Source organism: Lynx rufus, unplaced genomic scaffold (assembly GCF_022079265.1).
Source record: "Lynx rufus isolate CCGP_SWC_20201006 ecotype Redwood Valley unplaced genomic scaffold, mLynRuf1.p SCAF_15, whole genome shotgun sequence".
Lineage (NCBI taxonomy): Eukaryota > Metazoa > Chordata > Mammalia > Carnivora > Felidae > Lynx > Lynx rufus.
The window spans coordinates 55,578,221-55,599,816 of record NW_025814829.1 but is presented as its reverse complement, the minus strand read 5'-3'; the positions used below and the strand labels follow the sequence as shown (position 1 = coordinate 55,599,816).

Sequence of the window (21,596 nt, the reverse complement as noted above, 5' to 3'; positions counted from 1 at the left end):
ATGACTTTGCTTTCCCAGCAGTAAGCTCAGAGCCCCACATGTTTAGAGCAACTTAAATATTTAAGGAAGATTTAGACGCTCCTGGCATGGTACCTGTCTGCTTTTAAGCTGTGACTTGTCCTGGAATAATTTTATCTTATTTGCCTAAAATATGCCTCAAGTTTCTTATGCATACAGGATTTACTCTACTCTCCCTACTATGAGAAAATTGCCTAGGAAGTAACATTAGTCTTTACTCTGCTTCCCTTTCTGTGAAGAAACTGCTGTTGATATCTTTCCAACACACGTCTCACTTCTAATGGGTTCTGGAGTCTCGGTAACTGGCTAGGCCAGGGCAGACCTCACGTGTACAAGGCCATTTAGTTAGGTTTATAAAAGCTCCTTTCCAAATGACATCACCTTCAGCTATTTTCCCGTATGTTACATCTGGTTCTATTAAATATGGCAGTGGGGCAGCTTATACAGAACTGCAAAACGCAAGGGCAGACAGGAATTAAGCTAGAGGTGAGTAAACTATGATGAAACTTAAAGCTGTCGATACTACATAGACAAGGTCCCCTCCCTCAGAGCTGGAGCTCTGTGAGTGACGCAGCCTTCGGTATCCCTGTGGGATTCCATTTTGTGAAATGAAGTACTAGTTTCTTGTGTTCCTCCACTGGTGTTGAGTCTATGAAGGAAAACCTGGGAAATGAGCAAATAGCCACAGAGAGATTATATTAAAGGAGATTTGATCTTAATCTAGACCTACCATTCCCAAAGTCGGTCAGAATCATCAGGGGGGTCTCTTAAACATGCAGATACTTGGGTTGCATTCCAGGCCCCCTAAAGCAGAATCTTCATAGGCAGGGCCTTGGAACCAACGTTTAAACAACTTCTCCAGGAGATTCATTTGTGGCTGTTTCAAGAGCTGGCATTTGGAGTCACTCTTGCTACCAAGGGAGACAGACTCAGATGTAGAAGGTTTTAAATTAAACATCAAGGGAGAATCCGTATGAAGCCCAATCTGACAATGTGGGAGAGAAGGTGGAAACAGTAGCATATGAATGGCTCTGGAAATGAGCTCCGCTGCAGCACCTGCTAGCTTTGAGTGGTGGCCTTAGGCAGAATACTTGTAAATCTTTCTTTAGCTTTTTTCCACTCGACATTCCCAGCTCAGGATGACTAAGACTCACAAGAAAACGATCTGTCCTTGCCTATCCAAACTGTTCCACAGGAGTCACAGATAGGTTTTACCTTACATGCCCACCTCCTGAATGTGCCTTTTCTTTATTTATTTTAATGTTTATTTATTTATTTTGAGAGAGAGCAAGTGTGAGCAGGGGAGGGGCAAAGGGTGAGGGGGAGAGAGAGGATCCCAAGCAGGCTCCACGCTGTCAGCCCAGAGCCCAATGCGGGCTTAATACCATGAACTGTGAGATCATGACCTCAGCCAAAATCAAGAGTCGGGTACTTAACTGACTGAGCCACCCAGGCACCCTTCAGATGTGCCTTTTAAACCTCAAGCATTGTGTCCCAGCATTGCACGGCCCAGGGGACACAGCGATTATATTTGTCCTTAACACATTCTGCCAAGCTTGTTATCTTTTGTAACCATTCTCCTTTTATAGTCCTTAGGTATCTCATAGCACACTTTTTAGTTGATTAGTTACTTAACACACACACACACACACACACACACACACACACACACTTAAAGCTGAGTGTGTTGTATTCATCCTTGAGAGAAAAGTGACACTGGTCATTGGCTGTATTTCAGTACTCTCCATTTGCATCAGCAACAAGGTGATAGAAAATGATTTTGAAATGGAAGCAGGGTGTTACCACCTGCTGTAAAACCTAAACTCTGAGAGCCCTTTGAGGGTTTGGTAAATTATGAATAACTGAATTAAGACTTAATTCTGTATTTCTCAGATTTCCTCATATTTTAATTTGCTCTTCTGGGCTATCTCAGATTTTCATATCTTGGTGCCAGATTCATAATCCAGGAAGGAGTACTTAAAAACTAGAATCTTCGTTGCATGCAGGGGGTCACATGGCTATCCCACAATTCATTCATGTGTTGAATTTTTCCATAGAGGTAACATAAGACTTCATGCTTCTTTGTTGATCACAACCAACTCACTTAGTCAAGTCTTTCTGAGGAAAATCTGAATAGACCTCTGGACAAGCAGAAGAGGTGGGTTCTCCTCCAAGCAAGATGTTATTTGTCTTATGACCTTAGGCTCATCCCAAATCCCAGCCCCCTTTCTCACACGCTAACCAAATGAGGACATGATCCTTGCCTCACAGGTCTGTGAAGAACTGATGATAAACATACATGGGGCAGTACTTTGAAAATTATAAGACACCATATGAAATTGGTCTTATAATTTGTTATTGTCACTGGAGAACAAGAGATGACAAATCTAACAGGAATGCCACTTGACTTTATGATATCCATAAAAATGAATATTTTGTAGGGACTTTTTAATAGTCAGAAGATATCAAGTGATGACTGTTGAATAGTGGGTTGAGTTGAGATCGGGATCCCTTAGGAAAAATAGCAGAGAGCTGGTTTGGTTTTTTGTTCTTCTATATATTGCTATTTTCCATAAGAAATATTTTCCTTTTCTTTGAAATCTGACTGTGACTGTTCTAAGCGTCATTTCACATTAGTGTTTACTTACCTACAGGGGTACCTGTGTTTACTCCAGTGTTTTTATTCTTTATTTGAGAAGAAATATGGCCATATATACATAACTTTTATCATCAAAAAAATATAATAATCTCTTGTTAACTATTGCAGAAGTGAGGAAGGATGCCAAGACACAAAAGACATGATCCCTATGTCTGAGGTGTTTACAAGTTAACTGGAAGATAAGACATGAGAGCATAGAATGGTGACCACAATACAGGACACAGTAAACAGCAACCATGAATGTACACTCTGTGCTGTGCATAAGCAGAGTGTAGTATGTACTAAGGAAGTTAGAAATAGTGAAAGAATAGGTGGGATAGGTAGTGGAAAAAATAATCAGAGTTCCTTGAATGCCAGTACATTAAGCAGAGGGAGCTTTGCAGGTCATTATGCCAGAGGGGAGATTATGAAGGTTGTAAGATTATTACTACAAGTTCCCCCCTAATAATGCCTAAGGCAAAACATATGGACTAATAATTTATAGAGGAGTATATATCCAGGAAATCAAGAATGAGAGAGTCAAGGAAGAGGCAAGGAAAAAAGGATTCCAAATATCAAAGGATGCACCACTGGGCTGACCATAACTTCCCCTAAAACAGCTGATTGCTTCATCCTGCGGGACATCTTTAGAGAGGCTGTATGAAGCTAGCACACCTTGGGGCGCCTGGGTGGCGCAGTCGGTTAAGCGTCCGACTTCGGCCAGGTCACGATCTCGCGCTCCGTGAGTTCGAGCCCCGCGTCAGGCTCTGGGCTGATGGCTCAGAGCCTGGAGCCTGTTTCCGGTTCTGTGTCTCCTTCTCTCGCTGCCCCTCCCCCGTTCATGCTCTGTCTCTCTCTGTCCCAAAAATAAATAAACGTTGAAAAAAAAATAAAAATAAAAAAAAAAGCTAGCACACCTTGAAATAACCCATGGAATGGGTAGGGGGTGCAAGCAATTTAATCACTGGCCCCTTCTTGTCTGTTGACTCATACGGTGCCATTATGCTCCATGAGGGATTAACAACCCCTTGCCTCTGGGCCGGGCTAACTGGGTCAGAGCAGCAGTGGGGGAAGCCAGAGCCTCTGTGTGTCCAGTCCAGTGAGGGCAAAGGTGCACAGAGGCCTGTGGTTGCTGTAGCAGCAGCAGCAGCAGCAGCTGAGGTGTGACTGTAGTCAGAACTCCCATTTCTGGGGAGTGAGGCAGATAGTCACGGCCCATATTGGAGAATGGGGGCTTGTGAGCTGGGTCAAGGAAATCTAGGAGGACATATAAACCAAGTCCAGTCTCTAACTGGTATTTTGTGCAAGAGAGACGATGAGTCTGGACAAAGGGAAAAAATTGATCAGTTAGGAGTAGGTCAGAGCAATCACTTGTGGGTAGTGAACCTGCATGAGAATAGTGAGAGGTAGGAAGCACAGAGATAAGTTTAGAAATTTTTCAAAAGTAAAGCCTTCTGTCAGTTTGAAATGAAAATGCGAGCTAGAGGAAAGAGGAGAAGGGGAAGTCTTAACAAGTCTACGTGTTCCTAACATGGACCAGAAGAGGCAAGGTCCTGTCAGAGGAGCGTTCTCTGATGCAGCTTTTCTGGGTAGGTTGCAGTGGATTATCATAAGATCTAGATTGCCGTGTTCAAGAAGTCATTTTGGTTAAGTGGTAAAAATAAAGAATGTATGCTTCCCATTTTACTTGTGATACCCATTCCCATTCTATGAGTGCAGTTAAATTGGGATCAGAATTTTGAATCGAATTTTTAGAATTTAGAATACCGCAATTCCTGACAGATTCTTCCATTGGACTGTTTTATGTTGTCACTCTTTCAAACCGCAGAGCAGTTACTTTATATCCAAACTGTCCTTTTGCACTGGACCTGTACACACTGGTCATAATGGGTATTTTGGGGGTCTGTTAGTGTAATGATTATCCATTTTTTCCCCAGTGTGAGCTATCTTCTTCAATATCTTCCCCTGGCAAACAGACATAAATATAGAGTAAGTTCTAATGAGAACATATCCCAAGATGGAGCTCTCCCCTCTCCCCAAAACAAACCCTAAAACCGTCAAATCAGAGACAAGGTAAACAGTCTAAAACTGGGCTATCTTTCCAAATGGAGCAATAGGAAGACAAGGAGCCAAGTTTGAAGCCCAAGAAGGTGAGGCGGAGGTGCTGATATTGAAAGAATCAAAGATAACTTTGGGGAGATGAGCCTGGGATGATTTCCAAGCTACTGTGCAGATGCCAAGGTAGCCTTGGTGGAGGGACACACATGATAGACAAACTCTCCTGTATTTTGCCAACAATATCAACAACTATTTGCTCCTGCCTCCCCTGTGAAAAATCACTAGATTTAATGGGAGCGAAAATGCACTCCCTTGAAATACCAGTGAAGGCAGCATGAGCAAGGACAACTGAGACGATAGTGCAGACATGATCAACTGCAGACATCGTCAACTCTGAGAAGTTGACCCACAGACCCCCCACTGAGGGATGCCTGGTGGAATCCCTCGCTTCTGAGGATTCACTGACCCTTGTGTTTGGGGGATTCCCAGTTCTTTTTTTTTTTCTTTTTTAAATTTTTTCCAAGCTTTTCTTTATTCTTTTTTTTTTTTTTTTTTTTTGGTCTCAGTTCCATTTGTGTGTGTGTGTGTGTGTGTGTGTGTGTGTGTGTTTAAATAATTTCTTTTTCTTTTTATTAAGTATGAAATTTATTGTCAAATTGGTTTCCATACAACACCCAGTGCTCATCCCAACATGTGGCCTCCTCAATGCCCATCACCCACCTTGCCCTCCCTCCCACCCCCCATCAACCCTTAGTTTATTCTCAGTTTTTCAGAGTTTCTTATGGTCCCAGTTCTTAATGCACAACAAGCATATGGTGGCTGGATTTCCACATGGCAGTCAACACAAAATCTCTGTTTAAACTGCTTACGTGAAATCATAACTTTTTAACCCACAGAGCTGTAACCTTCATGATATGCTTGATTTCTTTGAAACTGAGTCTGTGTACTGACCCCGAAGAACAGTAAATTTGTCTTGGGAACAAACAATTGAAAAATGCAATTTGAAAAAGGGAGGGAAACAGAGATGGAAGAAGGAATTATTAACTACAACGAAGTTTCTGCCTTAATAGACAGCTGATGAATGCCTAAAATATGTGTGCTAAAGACCCTGCATCATTTGGGTGTTTCTAAGAACTGCTTTTATTGATCAAATGGAAACTGGGGTTTCCAATGGTTGGGGATCTATTCAAATTAGCATGGTCATCTCTAATTTCCTTTAAATTCTTCAGCTTAAAAACTTGAGTTTAAAAAATTACCTTTTTAATATCAAATGTAGACAAGATTGCAGAACATACGTAGTAGGTAACACATGGATTATATATGCTTTCTCTAGTGTCTACTATACTGGTATAAATTTTTGGTAATTACCAAAGGGATTTAGAAAATGAGATAGCATAGTGTGGACTTTGAAAGCGTATTGATTTGAGTCTTGGCTCTATTTTTTATTAGTTTGAGACCTGGGCAAGTTATTTAACTCATTTTTACCTGAGTTTCCCCTACAGAATGGGGATGATAATAATTTCCACATGTCTTACAGAGCTGTGAGGATTAAATCAGGTACTGTCCTAAGCAGACAGACTGCTTAACAGTACCTGATGCCCAGGAAGTACGCCCAATATGTTACCTGGGTGAAATTACCTGTTAATTAAGTAAAAGGGAGCAAGAAAGCTTACTCAACCAAGCAATGTAAAGATTTCAAAGAAGAATTCATTACTTGCCTAAGAGAATAAGCTTTTTCAGGCATATTAAATATATTGTTTTCCTTATTTAATGTTCAAATAAGTGGAGGTCACTAATTAATGAAGTAGTACCTTTATTAAGCAACTTCAAAGAGTTTTGTTTCCATTACTACATGTATGAAAGTAATTAAGCTGCATATTTAGAAATTTTCTGCAAATCATTACATGTTTTTGAATGAACAAAATTAGGATTTTCATTGGTTGGAGAAAATGTATACACAGTTAGTTTGCAAGATTTTACTGTATGATCTGTAAGATTTTACCTGCTACAAGGTAGGTTTAATAGTTGTCTCGTTTTATAGGTAGAGAATTTGAAACACAGACCATTGAGTGATTTGTTCAAAATCACCCAGGAAACCCACAGTGAAGTGCATTATCCCCCAATCATCTTCCTTTCCAGATCCATCTCATCCATTTTCCTTCCAAAGCAGTGCTACACCAACCATTCATTCACCCGAACCAGTAACCCAAGACTTGTCCTGATTCTTCATTCATTCCCACAGTCTGAAGAGATTCACATCCCTGAAATTTATTGACCTTCCTTGTCACTCCTTCCCCAGTGTCTCTGCATCAGTTCCATTCCTCATCACCAGAATGGTGTGTCTCCGGTAAGTTTCCCAATAGCCAGACTTGTCCCTCCCCACAATCCTTTTTCCACATCTCATCCAGAGGGGACCTTACATAAGGAAAATCTGCAAAAGCAAAACCAAAAGAAAGTAAAACACAATTCTCTGAAATAGTAATAATAGTATAGTAATGTAAGAGAACAAAAACATTGCAATGCCTCCCTGGAGTCCTCAGGTTATATCCCAAACTCCTTTCATGACATTCAAGGTCTTCCTGGGAGAGTCCCTAGTCTTTCATTTCTCTCTTTCTAGAACTCTCTGCTTCTACCATATTGAATTATTTGCAGAAACCCAAATTGTGCAAATTTCCTCAGGTCTTCATGTGTTTACAGAAGCTGTTACCCTTTTCCTGGAATAGGATTGACAGTCCTTTCCCCTCTAATCCCTTCTTATTTGCCTGGTTAAAATGTACTTAATCCACAAGACTCACTCAGTGCCTTCTTCCCAGAGGAAATCTAAACTGGATAGTCTTTGTATTATTGGATTTGTAGTTTCTCCTTATGCTCCCTTCTCTGGAGTGTGAGCTCCTTGAAGACATAGACCATGTCCTATTAACTTTTTAATCTAACAGGTATTGACAGATCTGGAGTCAGGTCCAGTCACTATATCTTCTATGCACTTATTCTATTTAGTGCATTACAGAGTCTAGACCACTGAACTATAAATAAGCGATTCAATGTGGACATCTAGTGGCCAAAGTGGGAGAATGACTGTTCTTGAGTATTTGTATGAATTATTAATATACTCATATTTTTTAAACATTTATTTTTGAGAGAGAAAGAGCAGGGGAGGGGCAGACATAGGAAAAGATGAAGAATCCTAAGCAGGGTCTGCACTGTCAGCACAGAGCCCGAAGCAGGGCTCGAACTCATGAACTGTGAGATTAGGACATGAGCCAAGATCGAGGGTTGGCCACTTAACCACCTGAGCCATCCCGGTGCCCGTATGTCCTCATATATTTAAGCTCTAGAGCTCTTCTGACTGTTTCTGTTCCTTGTGTCCAATTTCTACCACTTAATTTTCCCCCTAGATACTCAACTATTCAATAATAATAGTGATACCTTATATATTACCATCTTACTAAATACAGTCATATCCTCACTTAATACACATACAAACACACTCATGATGAGACAGCATTTTGGTACTATTATTTCTATTTTACTGTAAGCAAATCGAGGTTCATAGATATTAGTTAATTTTCCCAGAGTGATACGTATTTATGTATGGAAACTGAAGTTGAATCCAAGACTGGCCTCAGAAACATTCATCTCTTATAGAATTTATCATTCTATTGTTTCTTTCTTTCATAATTTATCTTTGTCCATTTCCTAGCACAGTGCCTGGTATATTGCATGTGCGTGATATTGGCCTGTTGATAAATGTTGTAAGTGAATGCATTGTCATCAAGGTATATCACAAAGAACTTGACTTGACTCAAGCTAATGCGCAGAGTTAACCCTTGGATACCTCTTTTCGTTTCCACGCTTTTTGTATGCTATATCCTTGGCCTTGAAATATCCTCACTCTCGTCAACTCGATAAACACTCTTTCACTCATCAATTCAAATATCGCTTTCGCTTCAACCCTCCTCAGTATTTCCATAGGCAGAGATACGCTCTTCCTCAACTGCATCCTCCTGCTTGCAGACACAGTTCTGGTTTAGTACTTACCCCATTCCTGAAATTACTACTTTACATGTCTGTCTTCTCCCCAGGCTGTGAGATCTCTGGCAGCATTTCAGGTAGAGGGAACAGTGGTGTCAAAGCAGCCAGTTTTGAATGTGGCTGGCAGTTTGAGGCATGCCGAGGATTAAGGCGAGTCTCCATAATATGACAACGAGATTAGTTTCTATAGACTTCTGTCTTCAAATTGAAGTATGCATGCTGCTTGCGATATGGCAACTCTTTTTAAAAAAAATTTTAGTGTTTATTTTTGAGTGAGAGATAGAGCACGAGTGGGGGAGGGGCAGAGAGAGGTGGGGACAGAGGATCAGAAGTGGGCTCTGTGCTGACAGCAAAAAGCCCAATGTGGGGTTCAATTTCATGAGCCGTGAGATCATGACCTGAGCTGAAGTCAGACTCTCAATGGACTGAGCCACCCAGGAGCCCCGATAGCAACTCTTTCTAATGGCAAGGGCAGTTTTAAGAGAATCAACTTCGAAATTCTCAACTTTAATTTGTATTAGAAACCAGCTCCCTGTGATCCAGACCCTCCCATCTCCCATTTTCCATCACCCGTCTCCCACTTCACACCGAAAGATAAACCTCTCGCCCATCCCAACTCTTATGGTGGAAAATTACCAGGGAGAGGTGAAAGGAAATTCCAGGATGGCAAACAAAGGGACAATTTAAAATATTGATGAAGAACTAGAGGAAGTGAATGACCACTTAGGTGGTTTCCAATTTTATGCGTTATATGTATTTATTTATTTATTTATTTGAGAGAGAGAGAGAGAGAGAGAGAGAGAGAGAGAGAGAGAGAGAATCTTAAGTAGGCTGCATGCTCAGCCCAGAGCCAGGTGTGGGGCTGGATCCTACCACCCTGGGATCATGACCTCAGCCTAAATCAAGACTCGGATGCTCAACCCACTGAGACACCCAGGTGCTCCTCCAGTTACTTGCTGTTAACAAAATTGATCATTAAATACAACTTTTGACAATAAACACACTGTGATTTTTGGCATATAAATTCAGGAGAGTTCAAATAATTAAATATAGAAGGAATGGTCTTATAATCAGTAAGAATTAAAGATAACAAAATTCCTTCCATTCATACATGTGTGATCAAGAAATCTTTTTTTAACTTTATAAACAGGAAAAGTAGGAAGAGAATTTATCATTCTAGCATAGGTAAGAACAACTTGTGGATAGGTCTATTCTTTGTGGGGAGGGAAAGCTGCACTTTAAGAGAGGTATTTCTAATTAATTCTTCTAATATTTAATGGAATATTTTGATCAGTTGTATACTAATAGAAACTGATAACCCACTCTATAAGACCTTTTTTTTTTTGAGCCTTACTATCCAAGAAATTTAAAATTTCACCTTCTAAATAGAGAAGAAAAAGACAAATAATTTAAAATCTTTTAGTCAGACCAATATATTACACTAGAATAAAACTAGGAGAAAAGTGGGATGGAAATGTAAGTTTAAATGATTGATCTTTTCTGTGTGTGTGTTTCTATATATATCTGTGTATGGATAGAGATGTAAATATGAATTCACTAACATATTTATGAATTACTTGATCTATTTGAAAAAATAAGGTAATAGTTTTCTTTTAAGGTAATAGTTTTCTTTTAAAGTGTTTATATTACACAACTCTTTAAACTTAAGGTGAAAAAATTTAGCATATCTTTAAAAAAAATTTTTAATGTTTATTTTTGAGAGAGAGGGAGACAGAGTACAAGCAGGGGAGGGGCAGAGAGAGAGAGGGAGACACAGAATCTGAAGCAGGCTTCAGGCTCTGAGCTGTCAGCACAGAGCCTGATGTGGGGATCAAACCCACGAACTGTGAGATCATGACCTGGGCCAACGTCAGACGCCCAACCAACTAAGCCACGCAGGCTCCCCTTTTTAAATTTGTTTTAGTGTTTATTTTTGAGAGAGAGAGAGAGAGAGACAGAGGGAGAGAGACAGAGTGCGAGTGGGGGAGGGGCAAAGAGAGAGGGAGGCACAGAATCTGAAGGAGACACCAGGCTCTGAGCTGTCAGCACAGAGCCCAACACAGGGCTTGAACCCATGGACCATGAGATCATGACCTGAGCTGAAGCTGAACGCTTAACCAACAGAACCAGCGAGGCACCCCACAATAGCTTTTTAAATATATGAGAGTGCAGGGGTGCCTGGGTAGCTCAGTCGGTTGAGTGACCGACTTCGGCTCAGGTCACGATCTCACGGGTTTGTGAGTTCGAGCCCCGCGCCTGGCTCTGTGCTGACAGCTCAGAGCCTGGAGCCTGCTTCGGATTCTGTGTCTCCCTCTCTCTCTGCCCCTCCCCCTCTCATGCTCTGTCTCTCTCCGTCTCAGAAATAAATAAACATTAAAAAAATTTAAAAAAATGTATGAGAGTGCACACAGGTTTTCAAAACTCTATTAGGGAAAGCAATAGGAAAGAAAGCTGAAGATCTCTGCTGTGGCCCAAAGCCAGCCACAGAAGACACAGGCAGGTTTGCAACAGACCTGGTCATGCCTGGCCTCTGTACCTCTCCACACATCTGGAGTCTGACAGTCGTGCAAGAATTCCAGGAGGGCCACTTTGCCTTTGTAGAAGTTCCTCCACCCCAGCATGCCTGCCCTGGTCCTTTCTGTTTCTTAATTGTATTCCATCTTTGAAGACCCAGCTTAATCTTCAAGTTCATGATGCCATCCCCACAGCATAATCCACTGGAGTCTTACTTTTTCAGGCTTGTTGCACGGTAAACTTAACATCCAATTTCCTATCGTCTTATCTTGCCCTCAAATGTTGCATCGAGCTGGTCTTGGCTTTACAAGAATGTACGGCATTGCAGTCTCCTCAAGGGTAGGCACCATGCATACCTCCTCAAGGTAGGAACCAGAGTTCCTCTTAGAAGACCATTCTCAGCATGGGGAGACACACTACATATGTGATCAGTCTACAGCTTTGCAGGGAGAGCAGGGACATCATGCTACTCCTAGCAGAGCTTGTGGGAACAGGTGGATAAAGGCAGAATTATGGATTTTGGAGTCAGTCAGTCCTAGGTTCTCAAAACTGTCCCTGCCACCTATTGATTTCTTATACGTTGTGAGCCACCAAACTCCTTTTTCACAAAGAGGGACACTGTATGTAGTGTGACCATTATGGGGCCTCACATACGATGGGTGCTCATTGTGGGGCCGTCACCTTCCCCTTCCCTGTCCACAGTGTTAAGGGAATAGAGAACTAGGCTCCACATCTGTTATGATGTATGTATGAAGTAGTTGTCACACAGTCCTCTTGTTCTCACTCTCCAGAATACAGAACATAATTTTGACTCAGGCAGGACCAAAATTTATGAGTAAATAATTGCTAAGAGAAAAAACAATTTTAAGGAAGGGATGTAGTTTAGGTCTTTTCAAATGGGTCGCCCCAGAAGACTTAGTCAAATAAGCTTACCATTTATGTACCCATGCAGTCAGGGAAGGCCTGAAAAACTGGGAAATTCAGGGACTACTAACTGGTTATGGTGCTGAATGTCAGCAACTGAATTCAGGCTTTGGAAGCTCATTGTGCCTGCTATGATACAGGCATGGCCAAAAACTATTACATTAAAAAAAATCTCTTACCTCTTTGACCTAAATAATAAGAAGGAAAATTCCTCCACTTCTGTACCCTGACTTATCACAGAGCTGGGGTTTTTCCATACTTCAGCTCTGCGTACAATGAGGCTTTTCCCGACTCCCAGTTAATACTGCCACATCCTTGGGATGCCTGGGCAGCTCAGTCAGTTAAGCGTCTGACTCTAGACTTCAGCTAGGGTCATGATCTCAAGCCCCTCATAGAGTTCTGAACTGAGCAGAGCCTATTTGGGATTCTCTCTCTCCCTCTCCACATGCTCTCTCCCTCAAAATAAATAAGCAAACTTAAAAAAAATACTCTAGGTCTGCAGCCTCCTCCCTCACATGTTCTCTCTCCTCAATACCACGTCATTAATTTACGTGTTTGGCTTGATTACATCATCACTCTTATCTAGCAGACTGTAAGTTCTATGAGGCGTTTATTTCACTCCCTTTGTACCTATTTCCTAGCACACTGATTGACACGTGTGGATAAGCAGTAAATAGTTCATGGATGGATGGATGGATGGGTGGATGGATGGATGAATACGTGATTGATGGTTAAAATTATAGCAGCTTATTCCTTTAATCATAAGAACTTACTTATGCATCTATAAGGTATACTGGGATTTGCTAATCTACAACATAATTGCAGCAAGTTTTCTTGCCGAAGAAGACCTAAATCATATTCAAGGTAAATTAAGAGTTGAAGGCCAAAAATTATATTTTAATATGTAAAGGCAATTATATAATTAAATACCATTATATTTGATAAGAAAGTTTGTAAACTAAATAAAACCATCAGTATTTCATGAGAGACTTATTATGTCACCATCTTTAGGTTTTTGGTTACCTTCTGGGAATGTAGTCAGTTAAAGAAAAGATGGTATCACTCTTCAGGTAAAAATTTAATGAGATGAAAGTTGACTCTTAGTTCGGAAGGCAGAATATCTAACTTGGTATTTTCCTTGTGTCCAGAATTACTTAACATAATCTGAACTTCATTATTTATGATTATAACACTACATCCTGAAATATTTCCTCTACCATATGACAAAACCCAGTCTTATTCTTCCAGTCACTTGCGTATTTACTAAACGTTCACTCATTTATTCAATGAACATTTATTAAACATCACAGGTATCAGACACTGGGATGCTGTCCTCCCCACAATAACAAACCTGTCAGAGTATAAATGGATATTAACTGTGGTCTGACAATGGCTTTCTGAGTCTAGGACCTCTTCACTTCATACCTTTATAGATGCATAGTCACAAAATTTGATGATGTCAAGAGCTTTTCAATTATATGAGTACCAAAACAAAACTAACTTAAAGAGATTGTATGAATTGCCAATGTCACAGAGCTAGGATCACTCCAGGCTTCTTGAAGCTCTCCACCACCACTCCCCTTCCCACTTCTCCCTACTTACCTGAGACAGGTCTTATTTTCATTCTCCATTAGGACCACTTTTCATACAACCCCTCTTGATTCACTCATTCAACAAATATTTATGCTGGTTGTGTTCTAGGGAGCTCACAATTTCATCTTCTCCCCTATATCTGCTCATAACACCTGGTAGTTTTGACCTCTGTTAATCTAATCACCCTCAAATCATCACACAGGTTATAAATCTCTCGAGTTATTCTTGACTCCTTTTTTTTCCCTTTCTCTTCACATTCAATAAACCAATGGGTTCTGTTGATACTAATCACCAATTGTTTCTGGAATCTAGACTTTGCTGTTCATACCTTTAAAGGTACTCTAATTCGGGCCCCTGGACTACTGAAATGGCCTTCAAGCTGATCTCCATACATTGAACTAGGATTGGAATTCTATACCACTGCAGGAATGAGTGCCCTTTCAGAGGAAAGAGGAGAAGGAGGAGGAAAAGGAGAACTTAACTGTTGTCACTTCACACTTAAAAAAAAACATGATGGAGTAACAGATTTTATAATTTACTATTTTATACAGGAAAGGTTTTTTGTTTTTGTTTTTTAAGAACTAAAAAAAGAAACAAAAACCCTTATCAAGAAATTGAAAGTCTTTCTCATTATGTATGGCCTCATCTGCTCCTTTTAACTTTTTCTCTCCTTGGTATGCTCCTAGCCCTGGCACCTCTGTATTCTCTCATCTGGTTTAGACCCTTAAATGGTCTCTATGCTCCAGTACATAATTCTTAATTCTTCCTGGAATGTGCTTCTCCTGCCTGGTTGACAAAGGCCCCCTGTTCTGTGACTCCCACAGGACACTGTATGGGAATTGTAGCCTTTACACCTCCTGCCATCTCACTGTTATTTACACAACTGGATTCCTTCTAAGCACCTAGATTTCCAATTTTCTGTCACTTCTAAACCTCCAGTGTTGGCAAAGTGACTGGCACGTGGTAGGTGCTCAGTAGGAGCTTACTGAATGTATAAATCACTCTTTGGGAAGAGGCAGAGACATAAATAATATTGTTTTCATGTATTTGTTGCAAAATGGAGGTATAAATGAAGACCGTGGGAGCACAGAAGGCTTCACTCCCTTGTTAGCAGTCTTGCAGGAGAACAGTTCACCGGCTGATATCTGCTAGCAGGAAGGTTAATGAAGCTCCCTGAATACTTGTACCATAACTTGGGCCAGTTCATCCTTGTGAAGCCCACTTTAATTTTATCTTCAATCCTGAGTCAGAAACAACTGAGAAAAGGTAAAGTCAAGTGAGACACTCAGTGACTCTCCCTGACTCTCTTCAGAGTTTCTCTTTGGCAGGAAGTATAAAACAATACCTGTATCATTGGGGCAGAGTTGGTTTGGTTTTAGGGCTTTTTTGTCCTGCTGCAATCCACACACCATTTGTTTTCTTCTCTGGGTAAATATGTGTCCAATCAAATTTCCTGGGGACTGTGAGGCATAATTCCTCTTAGATATGTCAGCTTTTAGAGCCGTTGTTGGTTCCATATACTCTGTAATGTGTCTCCAGTAGGCAATGAATTGTCTGTTATGTCTGTCTTCCCCTGCTTCATGTTACACTGTCCCACTTTCTCTTCTTTCAGGGACTGTTTCCATTACCACCCTAACTGTGCTGGCCTATGAACGTTATATTCGTGTGGTCCATGCCAGAGTGATCAATTTTTCCTGGGCCTGGAGGGCCATTACCTACATCTGGCTGTACTCACTGGCATGGTCTGGAGCACCTCTGCTGGGCTGGAACAGGTACATCCTGGATGTACACGGACTAGGCTGCTCTGTGGACTGGAAATCCAAGGACGCCAATGACTCCTCCTTTGTGCTTTTCTTATTTCTTGGCTGCCTGGTGGTGCCTGTGGGCGTCATAGTCCATTGCTATGGCCATATTCTGTATTCCGTTCGCATGGTGAGTTGAAGACTTCAAATGTCCCTCCCCTAAACTATGTCCAGGGTGGAAAATTCTGTGTGGAAAACAGTCAAACTCTTCCTACATGAACAGTGGTTGTCTGCAGCTAAAACAGCTCTACCGGACTTCCCACTTGATATAATTGTGCACGCTAAAAGACCCATGAGGAATGACATCTACTCTATATACGCCACTCTCTAAACCACAAAGAGGAAGGAAAGGGGTTCTAGACAGACAAAATCAACAACAACGAAGAACACCTGCATTCTCCAGCACGCTTAGACTTCAAGAACTCTAACCAAGGAAATTCCACACTTCCTATCATTGTATTCATTCAAAGGTCACATAAACCCACTAGAGAATAGTACAGATATTTTTTCTGGAAATCACTTTTGAATCATAAAGCATAAGAACTGACCACCAGCAGGGTTCCTGTTGGGTGCTAGCAAGGAGTCTGAAGTGACAGTATGGGGCACACTCCATATGCCAGTCTCCTACTTTACCCATGTATGTTTTCCTTGCTCACTCACTGTGTCTTCCTGTTCTGTGTCTTCTTTCCTCAGAACTCCTGCTCATCAGTCTCCTGCTCATCTTGATAATCCCCTCTAGCTTTCACATTTTATAAAAAAAGAAAAAAAAAGAAAGAAAAAGATAAAACCTCTTTGCCTTGACATACATCACTTTAAATCATAACCAGTGGCTGGTTCTCTGTCTCTCTGTCTCTCTCTCTCCCTTCCTCCATCCATCTCTCCACCCTTCTGTCCATCTCTCTTTCTACCATATGAGAACACATTGAGAAGGTAGCCATCTCTGAGCTGAGAAAAGAGGTCCCATAATGAAACCTACCATGCTGGCACATTGACCTTGGATGTCTCAGCCTGCATATTTGTGAGAAATACATTTCTGTTGTCTAAGCCACTCAGTCTAGGGTATATTGTTAGGGGAGCTCAAGCTAAGATATTTACTAAGCACTGAGAATACAACACTGTGTAATTTATAGCTCCTGTATCAAAGAGTTTGTAGTTTACATTCAGCTAGTCGTTAATCCTTAACCTGTTGCAAATTGGTCTCCTTCCTTGATCACACTGTCACAGAAACAGCCCTCATTGAGGTAATTGATAATATACCAAATGTTAGTTCCAATGGGCACATTTCTATTTTTTTCCTGGCATCCGTGGCATTTAACACTTGTGATGTTATTGACAACTTCCACCGAACTATGGTTTCTCCTCCACTAGAACCCCATTCTCTCCTATAGTTATTGTTGACTCCGGACCATCTTCTTAGGTCTCTGCCAAGGGCTGCTTCCCATAGGCCTACCTGCATTCTGTGTTTAGCCCTCTTCTCATACTACACACTGGCCTTCAGCATCTCATATGCTCTTAGGATTTCTCCTTCTAACAATAGCTTGGTGACTTTGGAATCTCTATTTCTGACCCAGGATGTTCTTCTGACCTCTGTCAGATCCCATAGTCAGTTGCCTATTGCACATCTCCACTGGAATGGCCCCCAGACTCATCAGATTCTATGTGTGTGAAGACGAATTGGTCATCCCTCCCCCTAGATCTGCTGCTTCCGCATTGGTCATTATTCCTCAGCCAAAAATAATAGAGTAAATCTTGGACTATTCCTCATCCAGGTCTCCCCTACACCCAACCAATTATCGATTTCATCTATTCAACCTCAAATATTTTTCCATATGTCCCTTATCCCTTCTCCTATTGCCACAGACTCAATTCAAAGGGGACCTAGTTTTTCTTCCTTTATTCTTGCTTTCATCTAATCCATTTTCTATACACTTCCATTAGAGTAGGTGTTCTCAAATACAAATTTTCTCAAGTCATTTCCCAGCTTAAAATCCTTTAGAGGTTCCCCTACCTTTATGATTTAAAAATATAAAGCCCCTGAGTATGACTACCAGGGTCCTGCAAGGCCATCTCTTATCTGCATGTCCAGCTTTATTTCTTAATATGCCTTCCCTCTTGCAACCTCAGGCTCCAGCCAAGTGCAATATTTCTTGTTCCCAGAACTTAACATGGGTTCTTTTACCTCTTTGCCTTGACACGTTTCCTTTCCCTGGAACATTCTGTCCCACCTTACTTGGCTGCCTCCTACTCACCTCAGAAGTCTGAGCTCAGGATCTTCTAGCCCTTACCCATATCTGAATCAGTTACTCATCTTGTGTGTTCCCATATCCCTCTCTGGTCACCTCCTCCATGGCATGTATCACCTACGGAAGTAACATGTGTGCTGTCACCCTCAGCATACAGTGAATTCCTTAAAAGCAGAGACCCAGTCTTTAAGTTTTCACCTATAGCTGGAACAATAGTTGATCAAAGACTATTTTTGGAATGAGCTACAGGCAGTGTTCATAGGAAGGAGAAGTGGTACAAGGGTAAAGAGATTTGACTCTAGACAGCAATATTCTCCACTCAGAACCTGGCACCATAATCACCTCTATTTCCTTATCCAGAGGTGTGATGCATAGCAGCGATGGAGAAATAGCTTCTCACATAAGAATGAGGACTCACAGTGAAGTTGTTGAAAATCTGCAGGTGTCTGGATCAATAAGCACTATTTGTGTAGGGAGAGAACACTTTTACTGGGACTACATGGGGAATCGTCTTAAGTGGTTCATCCTTCAGAACAAATTCAACTGTGCATGTGCTTTTGCTTCATCCACAACAGTTTTGAAAAATACACTCAAATGATTGAACAAATAGGGCGAGACATGAACTAGAGCTCTTTATTTGGAAAATATTGAAAGAATAGAGTGAAAGAATAGATAATGATAAAACAGAGAGGAAAAAAAAGAGATAAATGAAAAATAATCATGGACATATTCAAATATGTCAATATGTCAAATATGTCAATATGTTTGTATATTCACATATACAAACCCAAATAATCCAAAACATTAGAACCATATCCTTATGCCAAAGAGGAACTGTGAAAGTATAGCCCAATATTTTCCTTAAATTAACTTCTGCAGCATACATGTAATTCCAAGATGATAAATGCGGGCTCTGCTTTGAAAAATGGTAAGAGGATGGGGACTGAATTACCCAGAAAAGGTAGAGATGAGTCTGTGGGTCCCTAGGTGGTGGGGAATTGGGGATGGATGATTGAACTGTCATCTTATTACTTGTTAGTTGAAACTTTGAGGAGCCAAAACTCATGATTCCTAATATCCTATAGTATCATAAAAGTACAAATCCATAGAAGTATATTAGTTTCAAATATAATTCCAATGTAAACAAATAATCTTTTTTTTTTTTTTTAATTTTTTTTTCAACGTTTATTTATTTTTGGGACAGAGAGAGACAGAGCATGAACGGGGGAGGGGCAGAGAGAGAGGGAGACACAGAATCGGAAACAGGCTCCAGGCTCTGAGCCATCAGCCCAGAGCCCGACGCGGGGCTCGAACCCACAGACTGCGAGATCGTGACCTGGCTGAAGTCGGACGCCTAACCGACTGCGCCACCCAGGCGCCCCAACAAATAATCTTGAGAACAATCCCACAAAGTCATATGTATGGAAGTGGGACCCAACTTCTGTTAACTCTAATAGGTTATTCATTTGAATGTCCTTTAGTCTTGATTCTCAGAGGAAGTAATTGATTGCTTAATGTCACACAGAGGGCAAAAGTGGTGGATCTGGGATATGGACCCAGAACTAATTCCAAATCCAGAGCTTTTACTAGAACTCCACAACCTTCTTAAAAACTCTGGGGGGAAATCTCCCACCCACCCCCCAAAAAATGCTGTTGTGAAAATAGAATAATATCCTATCATATTAAATAAAATAGTTTCCTTTAAAATAGAATTGCACATGGGGCACCTGGGTGGCTTAGTTGGTTGAGCGTCCAACTTTGGCTCAGGTCATGATCTTGTATTTGTGGGTTCAAGCCCCACGCTGGGATCTGTGCTGACAGCTCAGAGCCTGGAACCTGCTTTTGATTCTGTGTCTCCCTCTCTCTCTGCCCCTCCCCTGCTTGCACTCTGTCTCTCTCTGTCTCTCAAAAAATAAAACAAAACATGAAAAAATTTTAAATAGAATTGCACACACAGAAAATAATGGTATCAGACATTTGACAACCACGCCCACTCCTACACATTCCCTCTACTCTTAAAAAACTCAATCACTTTAATTACCCATTAACCTTTCCATTTTCTGTGGATATGAATATGTGTTTCTACTAAGAATATAGTTTCCTAAATATAATTTTAGATAGTATAAATAATTTAGCTACATCAATTCAAATATACTCTTAAATACTATAAGCACATGTTCTGATTTATTTGGAATTTTTTTCCTTAATTTTTATGACAATGCTAGAATAAAAGTAACACCTTTTGAACATTTGTTGTTCAAAAGGAACATTTGTTGAAATGCAATAAATTTCCCAGTTTAAAATTATATGTGAAGTATAAACAGTATGTACAATACCTTTTTTAAATTTAAAAAAAATTGTATTTTTGTAGCAAAATTAGCCTTTTAGAATGGTCAGAAAAAACTATTTTATTCAAAACATGATTTTGGTGTAGAGGAATATTATCCCCCACCCCCTAATAATACATTTATAATAACAATAGAAGGAACTTCTATGGAAACTTTAAGAAACCTGAACGACTTTCAGACTGTAGACCATTGTTCCTCAGTGCCTTTACTGGGGATAAATTAAGATCAGATATGCTGAGTTTACACCGATATGGCTGCAAGCATTCTCTGCACCTGAGTCCTGATGAAACCAAGCATAAGCAAGGTCCCCATCAGATCCCACTTTGTAGTAATAGTCATTGGCTCGGAGTTGGAAGTCACCATAGCTTGCAGCAAGAATTCATCTGGCAGTTAAGTTTCGAGACCAGCTTAACCAGGCAGAACTGACATCACATGTTTTCTGCCTGGTTTGAGAAGTGGAGCATTATGGTTTGTTGTCTGCATATCTATTATTGAAACAGCATAAGAAAAGGATTCTTTCATTTTCAACCTTTTCTTTCTTCTTTCTGCAGCTTCGTTGTGTTGAAGATCTTCAGACAATTCAAGTGATTAAGATTTTAAGATATGAAAAGAAAGTGGCCAAAATGTGCTTTTTAATGATATCTACCTTCCTGATCTTTTGGATGCCTTATATCGTGATCTGTTTCTTGGTGGTTAATGGTTATGGACACCTGGTCACTCCAACAGTCTCAATTGTTTCATATCTCTTTGCTAAATCAAGTACTGTATATAATCCAGTTATTTATATCTTCATGATAAGAAAGGTAAGCATAATAATAAACTCATTGTTTTCACTATACATATGTGACTGTTGGAAATATAATACTTTTATAGAGGTTATTCAGAAGAGCTTCAGTGATAAAAACCTAAATCAAGAACTTTAGAGGAAACTAAAGTGTTCAGGAAGAAATGTAAGATATTCCCAAAGAAAATAGTAAAAATTCTAAGATCTACCAATAGATCTTAAGTAAAAATCTATTGAAATTAACATTTATCAGAAAACATTTTATGTTCAAAGTTAAAATTCATTTAAAATTCTTATAGTACTATGGAGGTTACCCATTATTTTTACAAAACACCATGAGACAGGCACCAATACTATTCCTTACTTTATTTATAAATTATAACATAGGTCAAAGAAGTTAAATGATTTGCCTGATCCAGGAATTATTGGTGCCTGGATTCCAATCTTGTTTGCTTGAATACCAAAATCTACACACATAGCTCCCCACTTAGGGTTACAGATACTATTAACAATTAGTTGGGTTATTATTCATATACCATGGCCAGTGTGTAGCTCAAATTAATCTGGCTTCAGAAACTCCTCTAGATCTAATGGGAAGTTTATTTCTTTGGTAGAAAGGTTTTGACTTGGTGGTTGTCAGTT

The 21,596-nt window shown here is 40.3% G+C and overlaps 1 protein-coding gene across 2 annotated transcripts in view; it reads left to right on the top strand.

Annotated features, from left to right (window-relative positions):
* Nucleotides 1-21,596, top strand: part of OPN3 (opsin 3) — a 45,009-nt gene that overhangs the window by 19,318 nt on the left and 4,095 nt on the right. The window contains exons 2-4 of one of the 2 annotated variants that reach the window (XM_047077077.1): nucleotides 7,014-7,061; nucleotides 15,390-15,709; nucleotides 20,722-20,973. In XM_047077077.1, coding sequence (XP_046933033.1) covers nucleotides 7,014-7,061; nucleotides 15,390-15,709; nucleotides 20,722-20,973 — 620 coding nt within the window. The remainder of the gene's footprint in view (nucleotides 1-7,013; nucleotides 7,062-15,389; nucleotides 15,710-20,721; nucleotides 20,974-21,596) is intronic. The other variant, XM_047077078.1, reaches the window with a different exon arrangement.